Source organism: Limanda limanda, chromosome 20 (assembly GCF_963576545.1).
Source record: "Limanda limanda chromosome 20, fLimLim1.1, whole genome shotgun sequence".
Lineage (NCBI taxonomy): Eukaryota > Metazoa > Chordata > Actinopteri > Pleuronectiformes > Pleuronectidae > Limanda > Limanda limanda.
The window spans coordinates 9,591,703-9,611,933 of NC_083655.1; the positions used below are offsets into that span (position 1 = coordinate 9,591,703).

The 20,231-nt window shown below is 41.5% G+C and overlaps 1 protein-coding gene across 1 annotated transcript in view; it reads right to left on the bottom strand.

Annotated features, from left to right (window-relative positions):
- Positions 1-12,036: 12,036 nt before the first annotated feature.
- c20h8orf34 (chromosome 20 C8orf34 homolog) overlaps positions 12,037-20,231 on the bottom strand; it is a 53,862-nt gene continuing 45,667 nt past the window's right edge. Inside the window, exons 12-15 of the mRNA XM_061093958.1 lie at positions 17,979-18,469; positions 16,298-16,394; positions 13,315-13,353; positions 12,037-12,491 (exon numbers count right to left, since the gene is read on the bottom strand). Of these exons, the coding sequence (XP_060949941.1) occupies positions 12,484-12,491; positions 13,315-13,353; positions 16,298-16,394; positions 17,979-18,469 (635 nt within the window). The 3' untranslated portion in view covers positions 12,037-12,483. The remainder of the gene's footprint in view (positions 12,492-13,314; positions 13,354-16,297; positions 16,395-17,978; positions 18,470-20,231) is intronic.

A 20,231-nucleotide genomic window follows, 5' to 3' on the forward strand; every position in this document is an offset into this window, starting at 1 on the left:
TCTACTCCAAACAATTCCACATTTTTCGCTCCTAGAAAAGCTACCTTATCATGGCAGAGAAAACGTTGTGCCTGTGTGACCCTGGGAGCAGTGCTGTCCGAATCATTTAGCTTCTGGTAAATTGGTCCCAGGCATGAGGCCAGACAACAAGAGAACGACTAACACCTATTGTATGACAGAGGGAAACATGAGGAATTTGGTGGAGCAGGAAACTTCATTTTTTGGACATTTTTACCTTTTTAGCAGTGTCCTATTACAGCATATTGGTATTAACTTCAAGAGCTGTGTTTTTTGGATACATTACTTGGAGATGCACTTTGAAAATGTGCTGATGTTCTGTGAAATCCCCCTATGGTTCTCCAGGGCAAAGCAAAAGTACTCGACATGAAGAGAAACAAACCCAGATGATGTCAAAGTCCAGGCTTTGAAGTTGCGCCTGACACATACTGGACTTATGAAACCAATCCTGGTACCGATTTTATTGAGTAAATAGTTAGATAGACATTAGGGGTGGGAATTGGCAAAAATGTGACGATTCAATAGTATTGCGATATTTGGGCCACGATTCAATAGTATTGCGATTCTGCGATATATTGCGATACTGCAAGTATTGCGATTCGATTCTGCGATTTATTGCGATTCATGTCCCCAATATTATTCAAAGGCATTACAAAAAATGAGGAAAAAAAGACTGCTCAACTCACTTCAAATGTCACATTTAATTCTGTGAACAACATTGTCTTCTACACATTAACTGAAAGGCAAAAACTAAGAAAGGGTAGTGCAAAAACTTTGTCCTTGAACATTCAGGACACAGGACATTTGTAATTATTTTCTGAATAGGATACCTCTCACATGAACACTGAGCTTAATCATATAAATAAGAGTAACCTAGAGCTTCAATCAAATTGAGACCTGCAAGGTCATGACCAAAAACGTTAAATTCATTTGGGAATATTGGCATTTTTGTTCAGAAAAAGGAGTTGGTCAACATGCTCATATGTTAAAGTGCTCCTCTGGGCCGTTACTATATCTCCTGCAGTGGAGAACATCCTTTCCGCATACACACTAGGTATCTTTTAAACTCTGAAACTCTCCTCGTCATGCTTTGCCAGCCAGGGGCTGTTCCATATATAATTATAAATATTGAAATACTTTGTGCTACAGTATCGATATAATCGCGGGCGCAAAATATTGCGATACTGAACAGAATCGATTTTTTCCCCCACCACTAATAGACATATGAGTCAATATTCTATGTATTCTAGAGTATATATATATAGTGAAATTTGGTAGATTGATGGTTAATTTGTAGTGGAGTTTATAGATTTTGCTCCATCATTTCTAAGGAAAATCAGGGGCAATGAAATTTAGATGATAATCGGTATCTCCCAGGTTATACTTTGAGATTTACAACAGCTCAATAAGTGAGTTGTATCAGACCACCACTTCGCAATCAATCTACCATATGCTATTGATTGATGCAGTTGATACACATGACCAGTAAGATTATTGATATTTAAGATTGTCAGTAAGATCACTGGTATTTAAAAACATGTTTTCAGGCTCAAAGTAAAATACAGGGAGAGGACAATTGTTGATAGCACCATTCTCTTTACTGACCTCATCTCAACAAACCCCCACCCAACACACACAACTTTCGCAGCCTGCCCCCCCCCCTATCCCATTCAGACGGTGTCGGGTGAAAGCCCTAAGTCTTCCCTCATTCAATAAGATGCCTGTCAATTCCAGCCGAGGTTTCCATGTCTCTCCAAACACAGGGAGGCTGGGTCAGAAGAAAAGTCCACCAGAGAGAAATCCCATCTGTGTCCTCATCCATTCTTGGGGTTTGGACATGAGCAAACAGCTCGCCTTCACCACCCTGGCAACCCCTTTCACTTCACACCAGCAAACCATTTGAGTCCAAACACACACACACATTGAATCAAGGCTCTCGACAGCAGACCCAACACCGTCTCATGAATCGAGAGAGATAAACGTTTTAGTTGTCGTGCACATAAGCAGACTTCCTGGCTCTTTGTGATGCTGGAAGCAAAGCCCTCTGAGAAGCTTGGAGATACTGACAGGAGACAACCCCTCTTTCTGGACCAAAACAACATGTTTAAATGGCAAGCCTTCAACTATGGCGCAATGAGGATTTATTTGATGTTTGCATATGGTAATCATTGTCCAGACATAAGGATTTGGCTTTTCTGTAGAAAGGTCAAAAACACTTTATTGGGAGTATTAACATAGCATATTCAAGATCTGCAGATAAACATTACTGCACGAAAATGTGGCCTAAAAGAAAAATAATTTTGTCTTAAATAATTCTCTTGTAACTTTAAAGGTTTGGTTAAAAAGCCAAAGGAACTTTGAACGTGCTGCCAAGCTTTTGTTTAGTCTAACTTTGAGTTTATTATCATAAAAACCAGATAGATTTTCTTGTGTTGAATTTTGACCAGGTCGATTTTCGGTGGAACAGGTGCATCATTTGCCGGGTGATCATTAAACTCCATGACTGGCTCTGCTCTTGCTCAGTTCAAAGCATAATTCCTCTTTCACTTACACGTCACACAGACACAGAGCAATGCGATGGGAAAGTTCAGTCCTCAATTGGGGAGTTTGCTTGGACAGATTGGACAAATATTTCTTTTGTGCGGTCGTCTCCTCGCCTGTGTTCGGCCCCGACAGCCACAGAAGAGGGAGGGAACAATGCAAACTGCACAACATTATGGACTGGGTGGCTGCTCTACCCAAGACACATGGCTGTCTCACCAGCTGCCTGTCTGTTTACATTTCACCACCAGACTAAGGTATCAATTATGTTTATGAGGAAAAGGAGGCTGATAGCACAGTATGGGCCGCATTCAGTTTTCATAGTAAGCTACATTTGTCACTTTAAGAAGGGTTTTCATCTCTCAAAAGAGCAGAGTGTCTACATAAACTGAAGAAATACAGGCATGAGAATGGGATGAGAAAAGTACAAAGAATTAATTTTAACATGCTGCAATGAAAAACTATGGATGGGAATATGGTTTCATTTAAAGGCCTCATAAATTCACAGCACCAATTTCAGCTCAAATGATTGTTGTTTTTGACGTCAACTAAGAACACATTGGGTTTGAACGTCATGTTAAAATGCCCACCCCTACTCTTATCCGCTTTTCGTGCCAAGAAAAACACCCCACACAGTATGACAACTTCAGATGTCTTTGGCTCCATATGGAGCCATCTACAGAGTGGAAGGCTCTGTAACAGCACACCAACTGCAAGGACAAACAGCAGCCTTGACCACATGTTCCTGTAAATCAAACCCCAAGACTGCTCCTCTGTGTCAGCGTCTGACATCCAGCACTAAAGCGCAGGTGATGCCATTAAGATCACTTCATAGTTCTACTTCACAGCCTGCCCAGCAAAGCAGACAGAGGTAGTAAACCTAACCAGAGGAAGCAGAAAAAACATTGTAGATGTGTAAACTTTTATTTATTAATGGAAACTGTGACCAAAGTAGTGTTCTCCAAGTGATCCCACCTGGAAGTAGCCAAATACAATTCCAGTCTTTAGTTGACTAACTGAGGGGCGACAAGAAAAACCTGAGCAATTAATTGAATCTTATCATTTATCAAGGAAATTTGGAAAAATGTACAAGATTAAACATCTTAACCTTCAGCAGGTTTTTGTCAACCTATAAAGCAAAATTCAATAATGATTTATGTGACAAGTATTTTCTTACCATGTATTATGATTTATTAATTAAATCTATAAAGTGTCAGGATTTTGATTTTGAATTGCCTCGATTTCTTAGGCTGAAGTTCATATCCTCTAATCTTTTTTTGCTATAACCATTTTTTGTTGATCAATTGACTGTTAATCGACTATTAAATCTTGTCCTGAAAGAATATTACCCATTTAATGACAAGTTTAACCTTTCCCACATTTTACATCATCGAAATTTACAACATAACATAACACTTGATCTTTAAAATATTTCTAGTGACTGGGGTAGTTGACCAAATGTGTTTCATGATCTCAAAAGATAGAACAGCTCTGCTTGAAGTCAAAAACTGTTTGTCGGTATTTTGAAAATCATTCTTTACAGTGGAGCATCCTGAAAGGTTTACGAGTCATTCACAACCTGTTTGCATTGACGTGGAGTTATCATTGTACTTTGGGATTTTCACTTTTTCAGCAACAGATTAATGACTAATTCAACAACAGAAACACTCCAGGAGGAGATTTTTAGCTCACCTCCTTCAGCAACATCATCTGTGCCCTCTTGTGGAGGGCTGGCACATGCAGTTCAACTTCATCACACGTCTTCACTCCCTGCATCTAACTGTGAGGGGGAAAAAATAAACATTTACCAACAGTCGTTTTAATGTGCTTCTTATGCCTCTATAGCTGCTCTTCTTTATATTTCTCACTCAAAACTGCTGGCATGTCCCCTTCATCTCTCAGCTTCATGGAAATATATCAGAGAAACAAGTATCAGCCCCAAACCCCTCATTGTTTGGCCTCAACTTGAAAGACTCTTTAACGTCAGTGGGCTATATTCGTAAACTCCAGTCCAACCATGAGCTAACTTGTCAATGACATCACCAAGGAACACTAAAATTACCCGGTTATCAACCATTTCTCTTTGTTCATTCCCTCGCCTCTCGTTAAAACCAGCCACAGGGACACATTAATATCAAGATCAATTTAAAGGGGGATTTTAGAGGCTGCTCCTACTCCACTGAGATGATGCAAGGGACAAAGGAAAAGGGAGAGAACAGAACAGTCAGTACACAGAATTTATAATGAAAAAGTTTATGGCTGATATTCAGATTCAGGGCGGAATAATTTGTCTCAATTAGGTTTTTAATGTGAAAGGTATGAAGCCTCAACTGAATGGACGACTTTTAAGACTAGATACGCTTCATCCAGTATAAAAGCTCCAATTCTACGTTATATATCACAGTGTATAATTAGTGATGATGTTGCAGATTCTGCACAGAGTTGTTTTGGTTACCAGTTAATGGTGTTTCCCTTCTTATCCAATAAATCCATTTTATTTTCATGTTCGCTGACACCAGTGAGATCATGTGCTGCAAAGCTTGACTGTGCGCCGACCATATTGTATAGATCAGATTTGTGGAGTCTGAATTTGAATAGACTGCACCCCATTTCTGTAACCCACTGCTCCAGATCTTTTGGGTTTCTACTTAATAGAATACTTTAAACAGTGTGGCTGTAATACTGTTTCAAAACTGGTGGTTGAGGTAGCCAATACCTGCTGTGCAACCTTCTGATACAACATTTTCTTTTGAGTCCACTTTATTCCCATGGTTCAAACGACCTACTGAGGTTTCAGAGGTACTTGGTTTGGATAAACATTACATTTACAGCTTTTGATGAAAATGGCCCCAAAAAAACAAGCCTTAGAGAGGATATAGAGGGAAAACAATCTGGGACAGCTGGTGTAGACATCCAGTCATTCTTAGCTCAAAAATCATAAAAGTGAAACCAAGAAAATGGAAATCGTTCATGGCAGCCAGAGCAAAAATACGTATGAGTCACGGACAGAATTTCATTCTAGCTCTGCTGTGAAGAGGTTCAGGGAATTAATCATCTGTGTATGCTCTCAACATCTTTAGCGAATCTTGACAAACTCCGTCACAACAACAAATGTGACTCGTTAATGTTCTGGTCCGTCCATCATGCTTCGGTTCAACCCGGCTGGAGCTAATGTATCATGACCCCTGAAAAATTCCACTTAGCGTTGCATTGCTGGGAAATTGAGATCAGACTCTTGGCAGCGTTCATCTTTGATGAGGGGAAACAGCGTCATCTCTGTGATTGGGAAGGAGGAGAACCAAACACTTTCAATGTTACTCACATAGCGACAATTAATCTGTCCTTTGCCATTTCCCCTGTTATGACCGAGAAGTCAGTGACCCCTTAACCATAATCATATGACTGAGGCTAATTCTGATCACAAGTATATGTGCAAAAAGAAAGGCAACAAAAGGCCACTCATACTCTCCGCGCCAACAACGGGACATGATACACGAGAGAAAGCAGAGAAAAAGAGCAGCAGGTGCGAAGCAGCTGAAAGCCGTCAAACGTCTTCTGGCATCAGTACAGACGTTCTCCGGTTTCCTATGGTCAGAGATTCACTTGAGGTTATTGAACAGTGAACAGCATCATTCAGTCCTACTCCACCCTTATTTGTCCATCGAATCCCTGATGAAACAAAACAGATACTGCACTTTACTGCCAAATCAAATGATTCAATATTGTTTCTACCGCTTGCTCAGTCAGGAGCAGTGGGTCATCTGGAACTTGTAATTGGACTTAAGTACTTTTCTTATAGGCCTTCTAGAAGGAAGGGAAAGGAGCAGAGGCAGACTGTTTTGTGAGAAGCTTCCTGCTTCAGAATGAATGTCTCTGCATTTAATGTTGAGTTGAACTTTTATACAGTGGTTTATGGTGGTGGTATGGTTATGTTAAGGGGAGACATAATGAAGCTCCAGATGTGACCACACCGATCAGGAAATGTTTAATCCATTATCATTATGCTCTAGGCCTCGGAATACACACATATCACTTTATGTAATCTGACAATCTAGATCTGAGGATTTATTACCAGTACATCCCTAAAAAGCTCTTCATCAAACATCCCACTGATATTTATGTCCTGTTTTCAACAAAAGAAGATAGTAACACAACAATGCTTTTATTGGAATATGAATCCAAAGAGCATCTGGTGCAAAAGCTGACATTGATTTGGCGTGTTCTCTGATCATGTTTGATCGGTCATGGCAAATCACACAGATGTGAATGTTGCAGCTAGATTTCCGACTGGATATTTGGGGTGTTGGCGAAAAGTTTCTCTACATAAATAAAAGTAAATTGATAAAGGTGACTTGAAGGAAAAAGGTTGTAGAGATATATGTTACTCGACCATCCACCAGCAGCCTCGGGCAGAAGGCTTTGATAAATGGGTGAATGCACAAAAAAGTACGCAGACAGCCAATTAGAAGAAAGCAGTGTGAGAACGGGTAATAAATCACAGCTTGAGTAAAAAGCCATGTGCAGGCTCAATAAATTCACTGCAACTTTATATGTAAATAAAAAAGAAAGAGCGGGGATCCGGAGGGAGCGTTGATTCTTTTGGAACACAGGATAGTGAAACCATCGGCTCTGATGGTGAAACATAACCCAAGTATAACTACAGCACTGGAGGTGCTCCGCATTACCCTGAGGGCCCTTTAGTGGATATAGAAGAGAAGCCAGTTTTACAATAGCTATACAAATGATCAGGTTTACAAAGCTTTTGTGTCCCTGCCACACTATTTTGTTTCAGCCCATTCTAGACGTGGATAAAAAAAAAACATCCACACAAGCGAGCGCAAACATTTCCAAGACACGGCAGACCACTAGACCAAGATTAGATCCTTGCATTTGAAAGAATAATAAGTCTAATACGAGCGCACAGATCCTCTGGACCCTGAGACGAGCACCGAGTTTGGATGAGTCATCTGACCCAGGTCTAGGCCTCACCCACCACAATGCCTGCCAATGTGTAACACACACACACACACACACAGCGTAGCTTTTGAAAAGATCCCCAAGCGTCTGGAAAGCTGACCACGTCACGGTCAGGGAGAAGAACCATAAATTAGTGTGGGAGAAAGGAAAGGGAGATACAGACAGGACAGCTCAGACTACTGTTCTCACACACTGAGGTCTCACAATTGAACCATAGTTAAGTGCAGGGTGCTCTCAATGCTCCAGGGCCTTATGTGACTCTCATAGAGATTTGACAGAAAAGCCTCACAATCAGCCAGAGATCACAACAGGATTTCTGCTTATCCATCCAATATGTAATCCCTCTGGATTTTCTGAACAACTCTTTGGAACAACATTAAATACACAACGTTCCAAAGGATCATACGAGCCTCTGTTAATCCCAGTAGCGAGCTTATTCTTTTAAATACAACATACCAAATGAGGGATAAGCCATTTCCATATCATGCATCATACAAATTGAGAACGACACCTTGATCTTTGCGGGGGAAATAATGAGTTGGAAAACAAATGTTTATGTTACTACACCATGTGTAGTTGTAAAAGGAGAAGACCAGTGAACCGCCACAGCAAACAGCTGAAAATGTTAGGAAAACGTTTCAGCTAGAAACAACACGCCGCGTGTTTAATACGGCCAGTTTGTCCTTCAGCACTTCACAAGTCCGGCCAAACCTAACAGCCTCAAACTATCCACACAACAATGATGGATATCTTCTGGATTACAATGTTGGGGTTGGGATGGTCAGAGACTATTTTTATTATGCTGCCTGAGGTTTGAATGGATTTAAGATGTGTTCCTACGACTTAGGACAAAGTCACTACACAAATAAAACCACAGAAGAAACTGTAGTAATCTCACAATTAGACTGGGTTTACATTTTTATATTCACAGAACATTTCAGGGCAGTGGTTTCAAATAGCTGTCACTATCATGCTGCAACAAAAACTAGCCATTTAAAGATTTAATTTAATGCAACCTGGTGGTTAAAGTTGCTCATTGGCAGTAAAACCTACCATATCCAAGCTTTTAAAAACAATATGCAACTCTAGTGGGGGGATAAAAGTCTGTTATTGGGAAAGAAAGAATACAAGTTGACAGCAAACCAAACAACACACTTGCTGATAGCGCAGGGTAGCTACCAGCTAGTTAGCTTAAAGCCTGTTAAAGACAAAAGAGTAAAAATTAAGACGACAAACCAACCAATAAACTAGCTACTAGCCGGTTAGCTTAAAGTCTGTTGGGGAAAAAGAATAAAGATGACAACAGAAAAACCACCTGGCTAGTGCTACCAGCTAGCTAGTTAGCTTACCTTGAATTGGTCTGGTACCTTGAACTGCATCCCTCCTGTTGTCAATTAGCTAAAGGCTAAAGTTAGCACTGTATTTATAACCTTTCTAATGAAAGAATCTCAGACTGGAACAACAGCGCAGAGCCTCCATCACGAAGTCTTTTCAAGCTTTATGATTGACTGCTTTCAATGGCTGTGGTCTTGGGTTTGAGCTGTAGGGGGCAGTAGTGTGCCCTTCGCTGCTCCAAGTCTGTCATCCCTTGAAGAAGAAGATAATTGCCCCATTCAATAATTAAATATTTAAAAATATGTATGTACTGTGTGTTTACATATAACTGTATTATTGTGTAATTCTTAAAGTGTATACTGCATTTGTACATGTAGTTATTCAACTTCATTTTATACAGTGAATCATAATCATATTATTAATAGTAATAAGTTTGTCCCTTGAGAAAACTGAAAATGTTTTGAAAACAGTAAAACACATGGGCTTTCTCTTATTCTGAGACTTAAAATAATATTCACTGATGTAGAATTCAGATGTAACAGTGGTCAGGTGGGACGACATTAAACCGAGGAGGATGAGTTACATCAGCCATCCTTCATGCTCTATTGGTTTTTATCTCAATACAACGTGCCTGACTTGTGTGTCACTTAAATAAAAATGTCCCTGTTAGAATAGGAAACTGCATAAAAACAGGTTTATTCATGCACATCATTGTAAAAACACCAAGAGCCATGACATGATTTGAGATAGATTCAAGATTTTAATGATTATTTTGTGTGCATTCAATAACAACCATCCCAGTGTGGCAATAAATAAGACAGCTGATCTTTTTATACTTTGCCATTTTTTATAAAAGGTTTGTACAAAACAAAGAAAATATGATTCCAAATATAACATGCTAAGGAGATCTGGCAGAAACATGGCAGTTTTTTTACTTTCATGTTTCTTATTAATCATCAACTCCCTGAACAATATCGGGTTGGCAAAATACATGTCCAAGATCGGGGTAATAATGCATCCATTGTTCCAGTGGCACTTAACAGCTCAACACTGGCTGTGAGCATTCACTGCGAGTCTGTGCTGTCAACACCAGAGCTACAATTGTTTATTACTATCATTTTTGTGAGACAAAGTGAATGACAGTACTTCAGTCGGGTAAAACTTCTACCTTGGCTTTAAATAACAGAACAGAGCGAGGCCAAAACTTTCATGTTGATGCCTCGGAGAAGTCAACAGCGGAACCCGATTTCATTAGCTCTGCGAGATCAGGCAGTTCACATCAATGAACGCTGAAAAACTAAATCCAGATTGTTGATTATGTTTTAAATTCCAGTTACCATTCAAAAAAAACAGCTCCTCAAACCTCCCCCGGGGGGTTCAGCAGCAGAGTCCTCACATAAAGGGTTTCAAACTACGCTTCGACATAATTATACATAGCGCTGGTGATAACTTTGCTTTAGGTCAAGACAATGGTCTGGACTTGTTTGGTGAAGACGACAGGAGGCGGCAGTTTGTCTTGGAAAAGGAATTGAATTGAGAATATTAAAGTAAAAGTTAAATAAAACATACTCGCACATGTGCAATGTCCTGTTTCGTCTCATTTTCCTCTTCCGCTAATTGCATTTAAAATTTCCAACCTAAAATTAAGTGCCATTTACTCAGTTACACCACTCATACAAATCTGCACACACTTTCTATGCACACTGACAGTCCACAGTATCATACACACACACATACACTACTAGTTTCCCACATACAGCACATTCTAACCCTACTGGAACATTTCAAGCAGCGAGCGATACTGACTTTATATGCCTTCAAAGCATACCTTCCTTCCACCATAGATTTATTTGTGCTGTACGTCAGGATAAATCCCAGTCTGTTGGGTTGTAAATTAAGACCTGGGTCAGTCTGCTGACCATTGATGGTGGTCCGGATCTCCCAGTAAGTAGTGATGTCTGCCGCTGTTCCTGGGTGGCCTCACAGTTGCTTTGAATGGGCCTGGTGTATAAAGGCCTGCACAGAAAACACACTTTGAAGAGATATCAGAGGTTTTATACTCCAGAGAGGTGGTATTAACGATATGAAACGTGATCCCCCAAATTCCACATATCGTGACATCTGTGAGTGATACTGCGCAGTTTTAACAAAATAATTACATGTGTGGTGCATACAATTAACAATCATGATACATTTGGGAATAGCAATACTTGTCTTGTGGCTTTAATGTGAAATATGATACTGCACAAAGATATCAGTAAGGTTAAAACCATTTCATCTTGACAAGTTGTGACTGTGCTGAGACATCCGCAGATACTCTGGGGGGGGGAGTGATGTCTTTGTGTGACATCTGTGGCTGTAACTGAAGTCCTCATCTCGCCTTATTCCAGAGCTGCTCACGCTTCCATATTCTGCTGACGTTACAGCTGAACGACCGGAGGAGACACATGAACTCAAAGGAAAATATTGATAGTATAAACCGAGTTAGCATGCTGCTGATCTGTGGGACACGAACAGATGGGAATCATACTCTGAACTCCCCTTAAACACAGTGAACATGGAATATAAAGCATGACAGGAAAATATTGTTTATAGCGATATAAAGATTATATAAAGGCAGCAGTGTGACTCGATTATGCTGTGTCCTCAAATTCTTCTGCCGGATCTTTGAAAAACCACATCCCGTCCCAATGAGCAATAAATGTGCAGCAATACATGAGACATTTCTCCGCACATACCATGTTTTACAGGGTGGGGTTTGAAAGTGATTAGTCCTCTCACACATCCGTTTTTAACAGGAATCACCCTCAAAGAAAGGAGACAGAAGATTTGAGTTGTTTGTCGACCACATCCCCGAGACAGACTCGAAGAAGTTGGCGCGGTTGAACGTACCGCACCGCACAACACGACACAACTCAGTAGGTTTCAAATGGAGGGATCAGACTGTGTCAGGGCGGGGAGAGTGTGTGTGCATGGAGCGTGCGTCTCTGGTGCTGACGTTGCATGTGTGACACTCAGACGACCACAGTTTGACCAAAGCACAGTTGACCAGGCATACACACAGGAGCAAAGTCGTCTTGTTCAGGACAGGTTGGAACTCCGGTCTTAAGTGTGTTGCACGTCCAATAACAGAATCTGAGACACAACGGGGACATGTGCACCAAATCATTTTAATGAAGATAACAGCATTCCTTGTGTTCCTTCTACGACTTGCGTATTATTTGGAAATCACTACATCTTTTAACAGTGCGTATCGATAAATGTTTTCCTAACACGGATGTGCTGCCCTCACAGTGTGAATATGCACTAGGCCAGGAAAAAGAATCTGTCAACAACAAAATGCATCTGTTTCTACACTCCACACGGAGGTTCAATAGCATGCTATAGAGCAAACAAAAATAAATGTTGTATTTCAGCCTCTGAAGTCATATTTTCACTTTTTTTTATCATACAGTTACAGTACAATGTCTATGAAATATCTGTGAAAAAAAGTATACAATCTTTTTTCTCATTCGTGTGAATTACAAAAATAATCGTCTCTGTACACATATTCAAAATGTCCAGTGGTTTGCATAATAGTTTGATTGGATCAATGTCCCTGGTCTTCCGTCACTATAGGCCTGTGAAAAATGAGAGACAAAAACATCAGTCTCCTAGAAACCAAAATCAGACACATTGAACCGCTAATAAGAATAATAACTGGGGCAAATACTATGAAACAGCCATTGAATATTTAAACATGTCACAGTGCAAACATGAGGTGGAAAATGAGGCCTGCTGCTGCCCAGTCGAGGTTCGAACGACCGTATTTCATAAGTTCTGGGAGAGCGGTGATTGGGGTGACTCAAGCAGCGAGCTTTGAGTTTTGGTTACCATGGCAATGCTCTGGCCTCTCCGATAGCCAAGCAGCAGCCTGCTCTCAGATCTCCCTCCAGACTGGCACACTGACACTGGGAGCTGTGGGCACCTCAGGAGCCACAAGAAGGAGAACCGCAGACAACCTCAAACCAGACAGACTTTCTCCTTCTCCCAAATGTTGACGCTGAGAGTTTGACACTGTCTGCTGCGTGTAAACTCAGAACCCGAGTGACTTAATGGAACTGGGCAACAGTGTTCATGTCTCCACACATGGCCAAGCTCTACCAATCACATATCAGAGCCACTGTGCCCTCCATTTAGTCTGTGACGGTAATTGAACGGACCATAAATGAAGGCGTGGGCCTCCACGGTCAGTCACCCATTGGTAGTTATTTGGGTAACGTGTTGTGGCTACAAATGAGGTCACTGACAGACACTGACACACTCAGTTTGAGGCAGTTGCTTACAGTGACAGAAGTCAGACTGGAGCCGGTTCTTGGAGGATCATGGGACGCAGCACATCACAAGGTGAATCTGTCTCTGCGGATTTCAGGCAGTGACGCCTCTAACTGTTCAGAATCTCACCTGAAAACACAGATCTTTTACTGCCATCTCGGGAACCACCTGTAAAGATAAAAGACAGAATATGTGTCACATAGAAGTGCATGATGAACCTAGGGAAAAGTTTGAGATACGTGTACTCACTGGCTGACACTGTGATATTACTAGGACTTACTGCGTGTTGTGCCTTTAAATATTGAGCAACCAGTTCACTTAGATAAGCACATATGCACTGAAACTGAAAATGGCCTCCCTGCTGTTTTTCGGCCTCAGTTTTTTGTACTGAAACCCAATTACTGACTTTTTAAGAATCTGGATAGGAATTTCTTTTAACTTTGAACACAGCCAAGCCCTATGCCATTGACTTTATGTAAAGATGGACCACATTGCCGCTCCCCAAAAGTGACGGCTGGAGAAGCCCAGGATCAAACCGCCGACCTTCTAGTTTGTGTACGACCCGCTTGACCCGGAGGATCTTGTGTGCAGCTGTAATGGTTACAATGTCCATCTCGTGCAACAACACTGTTTCCGCTGTTATTAATTTTGATTCTCAGAGGATGAATAACACAAACTACACTGATCGCTGTTACATCCACTACGTTGTGTTGACAGGTGACTGACGTAACTTTCTAATCTACTTCCACTCCACGTCAATGCTGTGCTAAGTGGGATGGCCACATCAGGACAAATGGTTTACAAGGGAGAAAAGGAACAGACGTCTTTCATCTCCTTTGTGGTATGTGTGGTTGTCCCATCGTGGAAGTTTATAGAATAACAGGAAATACCTATGGATTTTCCCCCCCAATATTTAACTCTCACCACACGCTTGGCGGAGGCTCAGACACATCTGCTGTGATAATGGGAAGAGGGTGTCACTGCACTAATGAAGTGAGCCCAATAATCACTGACACACACAGATATAGATATGTGGACATGATGAAAGCAGAGCAAAGGAGTTTTAATACAAATATGACCACGTGTTTGAAATAAAATGTGAAATGAAGTAAGATTAAAAAAAATACAAGACTTGTTTTTCACTTTTTCATGCCAGACGAAATTGAGTAATTCTGATCAGACAACAAGTACAACGAGTAACTGGCTACAGCAGTGGAAGATTTCTGTGATTGTTTCCTTCTTCCTCTGTTTGTGGAGTAGATTTGTGGCACAAATTAAGTGTTCAGTTGCCAACGTGCAATTTAGCATAATCAATTCAAAGGTCAAAGAATTACCCCTGAAAAGACTGAAGAATTAAGGGGGCAAAAAAAGCTGCTGAAATGGGAATGTCTCCCTAGACTAATACAATCACTCAAACACATGCTTACACATGCACAAAGACACACAAACCAGATTTCAGTGAACACTCCTGTGGGCCCTCTCTCACGCCAGAAGACGCTTTGTCACGTCTTGTGGCTGATGGGTCTCCTTTTCCCTGTCAGTCTCTCTCACTCCCTGCGTCTGAGCCACCTCTAACTCAATATGTGGCTTGTATCCTTTCTCAACATGCCACTACCATTGCCAGGACTTGGAGCTGGCCCCCAGGGGCTATTAGGAAAATTCATCCATTTATTTTGCAAGATACGCATTTGGCAAAACAACGGCAAACTGGAAGAACTAGTCAGGGGGTTATGTTTCCATGTGACAACCATTTGCATGCTTGATCTTTGTTTGACTGGGATTCTCGTTTCATAACATCAATGAAAACTGTCTTTTTGAGGCCCACGTGCATTTGATTTTCAGATCGAGTAGCTGATGCTTTGTTTACGGAGAGAACAGGGCCAAGTTAATCAAAGAACTTTTCTGAAATCATTGAATGTAATTTTTGGACGGGGACAAATCAATATGAGAGCTGGCATTAGCAGAGTTGTGACAGGACCTAAATATGGTAATGTTGGTGCGTCTGTCCATCCAGCACATTACTCCACTCACAAGATGTCTTTACAGCCACAAGCCACGTTACCATGACATTTGGTTCTGTATTTTGATCAGGTCATAACACACCCATGAGGTATCCCAGAACACTGGGACACTCCACATGCACCAGTTTGCAGCATGTCAGCTCAGGGGATACTCCCTGTTGAATCTAATGGCCCTTTCACTTTTTCAGTCAGTGGAAGGATGTTGACAGATACTAGCCCTAATCGTAAAGCTTTAGGTTTAGCAAAATTTTCCATGTGCCGTTTGCTCTGTCCAATATCTCCATTTCAACAGCGTAAATCCTGACAAACATCTTCGAGGATCTGAGACGTTTAGCCTTGAGTAAACCAATTAAGAGGGCATATAGTTGACAGTCTGTTAGTAGACACCAGTGGATTGAGAACTCCTCATAGTTTCATTCTGGCAAGCCTCCGACTATCAGACCAAGCTGCTGTATGCGTCCAAGTGATTTATGGCCGAGAACATTCAAGGAGGTCTGATCTAATTCAGTCACATTCAAAGCTGGAGTAATGTGGCGTACTGTATCGCAGCCAGACCACTGCTCTGACTGGATTTATGACTTTCTAGTGAGGACCGTTCATGCCTATTGACTGGATCTTGATAGATATACAATCTCGAACGTGGTGCCAGGAAGAGAAGTTTTACATGACAACGTTTCACCCCCAAGGAATTCACCCAACTGTGTCAGTCTTTATGTGTCAGCACTTGTGCCCCATCTCAGTAATTTTACAAGAAATAGTTGCACATAAATCTTCATTTTTTTTTAATAGGTCTTTTGCCACTTTCATGCATTGGTTATTCACTGTGATAAAGTCACATTACAGATATAAAACAAGCCTCAATGCTTGCTGGGGTTAAGGTAAAAACATTAGAGGGTGGAATTAGTCAAATTTGAGAACTGTTGATTCAATAGACAGATTTTAATAAACTACAAGAAACTGAACTGAACAACAAATGATCCCTTGCTCTAGTACAAGGAGAAGGAATACAAGGAGATGATGAATAATTAATTTAAAGTTTGAAAATACAGAAGGAAGGAAGGAAGGAAAGAGACGGTAGGTACGTCACTCACTCTTATCCTGTTCAGGAGGCTCCAGGATGTCACTCTCTGTGTCACTGGGGATGTGCCAGGGCTGCCTGATGGCCTGTAACTGCTGGTAAAACTCATCCTGAAATGGAAAATAACAAAACGGAGACCATGGAAGAGAGTTATTAGTTATTTTTGCTCTGTGGATTAAATAGACAGAGAGAAATAGAGAAGAAAAATAATCTCATGCAGCCTGTCAGTTCAGTCACCACCATAGCATCACTAAAACTTAACTTGTACACAACTATTGTCAAAGACTTGGAGAAAAAGTTGAACTTCAATGTACAAATATCCGTAAAAAAATAAATAATCTCAAAACTAATTTTGATGATGGAAAGTACTGTTTTAATCTTCACACGAATAAAAGAAGGCAATATATCCTGCATTACTGGATAATTACTAAAAGAGTGCATTATTACAATAATTAGCATCATATTATGTTCAATATCATGGTCAATGGTCTGTATTAATATGTATCTAGTCTTGGTGAGCAAGTGCAGTTGGGATCAATGGTTCGAGGACGAAAGCTCTACCCCCTATTTGTGTTGTTATTTCTCTGAGTAACAGCTTCTACATTTACTCCATACACAATTTTTATTTTCACTTTAAAAAAAACTTAATAATCTATTATTTTATTAGTATTTCAAAAAGGTTCATGAGTCCCTCACTCTCTGACCAGGCCTTGGGATCATTGGACCAGGGGGCCTCAGTAAAATCAGACTGGGTCTCACCGCTGTTTTGAATGAACTAACTAGGTGTCAACTAGTATAAGTGTGAGTATACAGAGGGACTGCCCCCCCCCTCCATTTATAGAGCCTTCAAACAGGTCTTTTGTTTTAATAACGCTGCTGTTAAGTACATCATGAAAGGAATATAAGACAGAAATCCAATTGAAAGTCCCCCTTTTGTGCCAGACTCATTTTTCCACAATGAAACGACATCCTACTGTAAAGACCTCCACGGCTCTCAGCTAACCCCCCCCACACACACACACACAGTGTGCAGAGCCGGTGTTTGTGAGCGGCTGCACATGTGTGATGTTATGTGCTCTCCATCATAATCTCTCTGTGTGTAAAAAGGCTCTGGTGTTCCGCAGCCAGCTTTACTTGGGCATTGAGCCTGTTTGACACTCAGCACACAAGTTCACTCACACACTAAAACATTAGAGAGAAGCTGGAGCCATTTTCAAGTCCGTGGCTCAAAGTTTATGACACATTTACTTCTGATTTACACACTGTGAGTGTACGTGATCTGTTTTATTACGAGATAAATCACAGATGGAAGAAGCACCTCAAGTGTAATATGTAGAGTTTTATGTCATGGACATGGAAGTAACTGTGTCCATTAAAGGAAGAGTTAAACATTTTTTTCTAGAAATGCTCTTATTAGATTTCTTACCAACAGTTCTATTAAATTATTGGCACTCTCATGTCTTGCCCATTAAATGTGAAGCTACAGCCAGAAGACACTGAGCTTAGCATAAAGACTGGAAGCATGATGGAACAGCTTCTGTGTCAGACTGTAGTGAATTCATGAGGCCAAAGCTTTCACAATGCGACTTTGCCTCCTCCCCATGGATGTGCCTCGTCATTAATCCTTACATCTGCACAGTGAACTAAAAGGTGAGTTGGAGGATTACGGTGCATGTCTCAGTTTGGGGTCTCACCTCAGACAGATAGGCCCGTAGGCTGGCACCGAGGCTGTCTGTCGTGCTTAGTCCTGGAGGAGTGAGCAGCGGTCGGGGACGTATGGGCTGACTCGTTGGCGTCACAGGGCGGCTCCGCGACCTCCTGAAGGTCACCTCTTTATGAGATCCGGTGTTAAAGGTGGAGCGTGTCAGTAAACTATTCGGGGTCAGAGGCCTGCTGGGCGTCCTGGGGGTTTGAGTCCTGCTCCCAGGGTTGCTGGGAGATTGAGTCCGACCCATGACCAGGGAGGTGGGCTTGGGGCTGAGCAAAGGGAGACCTACGCCACAGGGCTTGCCCGAGAGGCTGCTGGCGGGAGACTGCGGCCTGGAGACGAGACTGTGGAGAGGAAGCGTGTCGGGCAGTGTTCTGTGGCGCAGAGGGGTGTGGAGCAGACTACTGTGCAGATTATTCGAGCTCCAGTTGGTCATCTTCCCCACTTCTGCCAGCTTGGCCAGATCCTTCTCCACCTCTGGAGGAAAAGAGAGGACATGATTCAAGTCAGGAGCCAGATGTCATACTTTAAATTCAAAACAGTCAACACATGCACGGTCTGAATGGGAGAGAGATGGTGTAGTTCTCCTTATTCAAATCCTGTTTTTTTTCCTGAACTGAAATTGAATATGTATGCAATGATTCATGTAGCGTTTAACACGAAACCCAGATACCTGGCAAATGAACTCAGTGATTCCATGACTCCTTTTTTGCTACACATTCAGAAGCTGTGGAGGTAAGTGTGCGTCCTAGAAGACTGATGATTCACAAACTTTACTGAGCATTAAAGTGGGCGAGACCGCCCGGTTTAATCCCTCTTCTGGGCAAGGATGACAATATTTATAGACCCTGTAAATTGTGGTGGATCCGGCTTCCTGTGTCAGAAAAGGTTCCAAGTTGATATACAGTATGCACAGCCTGGTAATAGTTTTGTTCCCTGTTCCTGACAAAAACACATTTGTTTGCCTCGCTGGTAGTCTCGAAAACATTTCTGTTTGCAGAAGAAGTGACGCTGCCAACTCCTGCGATCAACATCTGGGTAATTTTTTCCATGTTTTCTGCTTTCGTTACAGTTCTTGGCAATCGAGATTCAACACACCAGTCTGGGAGTTATCATTTGAGGGGGATCATTTTGGGAGTGACTCATCAACAGCAAGTATTTCTGGAATACTGTATTTATGTGAAGTTAAATAAACAACAAAAGGGAGCGTGACAAGTGTTTCACAAACCTCGACTTCCCCTTGTTTTTGTGCGAGCGGTGCTTACCTGCGATACAAACAACATTTTTCCAGGCAAAAATGAAACACAGGCTCCAGTTCACTGACAAGTATCCACTGAGTAGTCAAACTGTACTACTCTCAATGCAGCTTTGGGACATTACTGGCTTGAAATCTATTCCAGACTATTTTGTATTGCATCCTTCGGGGATCCAATACATTTAATTCTCTGACATGCATAATTCGATTGCTGTTTCTGTGCTCAATCAGCTCTCGTTGTAGGCAGGGTGACCTTTACAGTGAGATACACTGCAGAGCACATCCAGCACACTGCAGGGCCTATGTTCAATAACCTGCATGCGTCTGTGTTGCTTTAACCCTCGTACATTGTACACATGTTACTTCTCTGGATAATAACAGAGGTTTAGGTCACACGTTGGCCTTGCTCTGTCAGTACAGTATATGAACTCCCTGTGGTGTACGGGGCATTTCATGACATCAGCGCACGGAGGTGACAGGACTCCTGAAGACATTATGGTACAAACCAAAAACCCACTTTGTTATTAGGCTGATAAAAAGCTAGATCATGACCATAAAGCCTTCTACATAAGGGCTAAGTACTTCAATGATTTCCCAGTTTAAGCCCTTAACTGCACACACACCGTCCCCACTGTGACTGGTGTTATTATTATATTGTAAACAGGACATGTTCATTAGTAATCTGCCCCCATAAAGCTGACGTTTTAATCTCAAGTTATTTACCAGTAGAAAGATAAACACTACATGTCAGTGTTGGGAAAATCTGTCGGCCTTCCGTAAATGGCTGCTCCACTCGGGATTTTATAGTAAACCGAGTGCTTTCCCTCGACTTCCTGGCATCCAGGAGTGACCGATCAGGAGCAGCCTTATTTTGAAATTCTGTGCAGTTGACTGTGTTTGATACAGAAATATTACAAGTCGTCTCGCAGTAGCTGATGTATGTATAACGACAGCTCCTACACATCAAAGGGGGACCATCCAAAT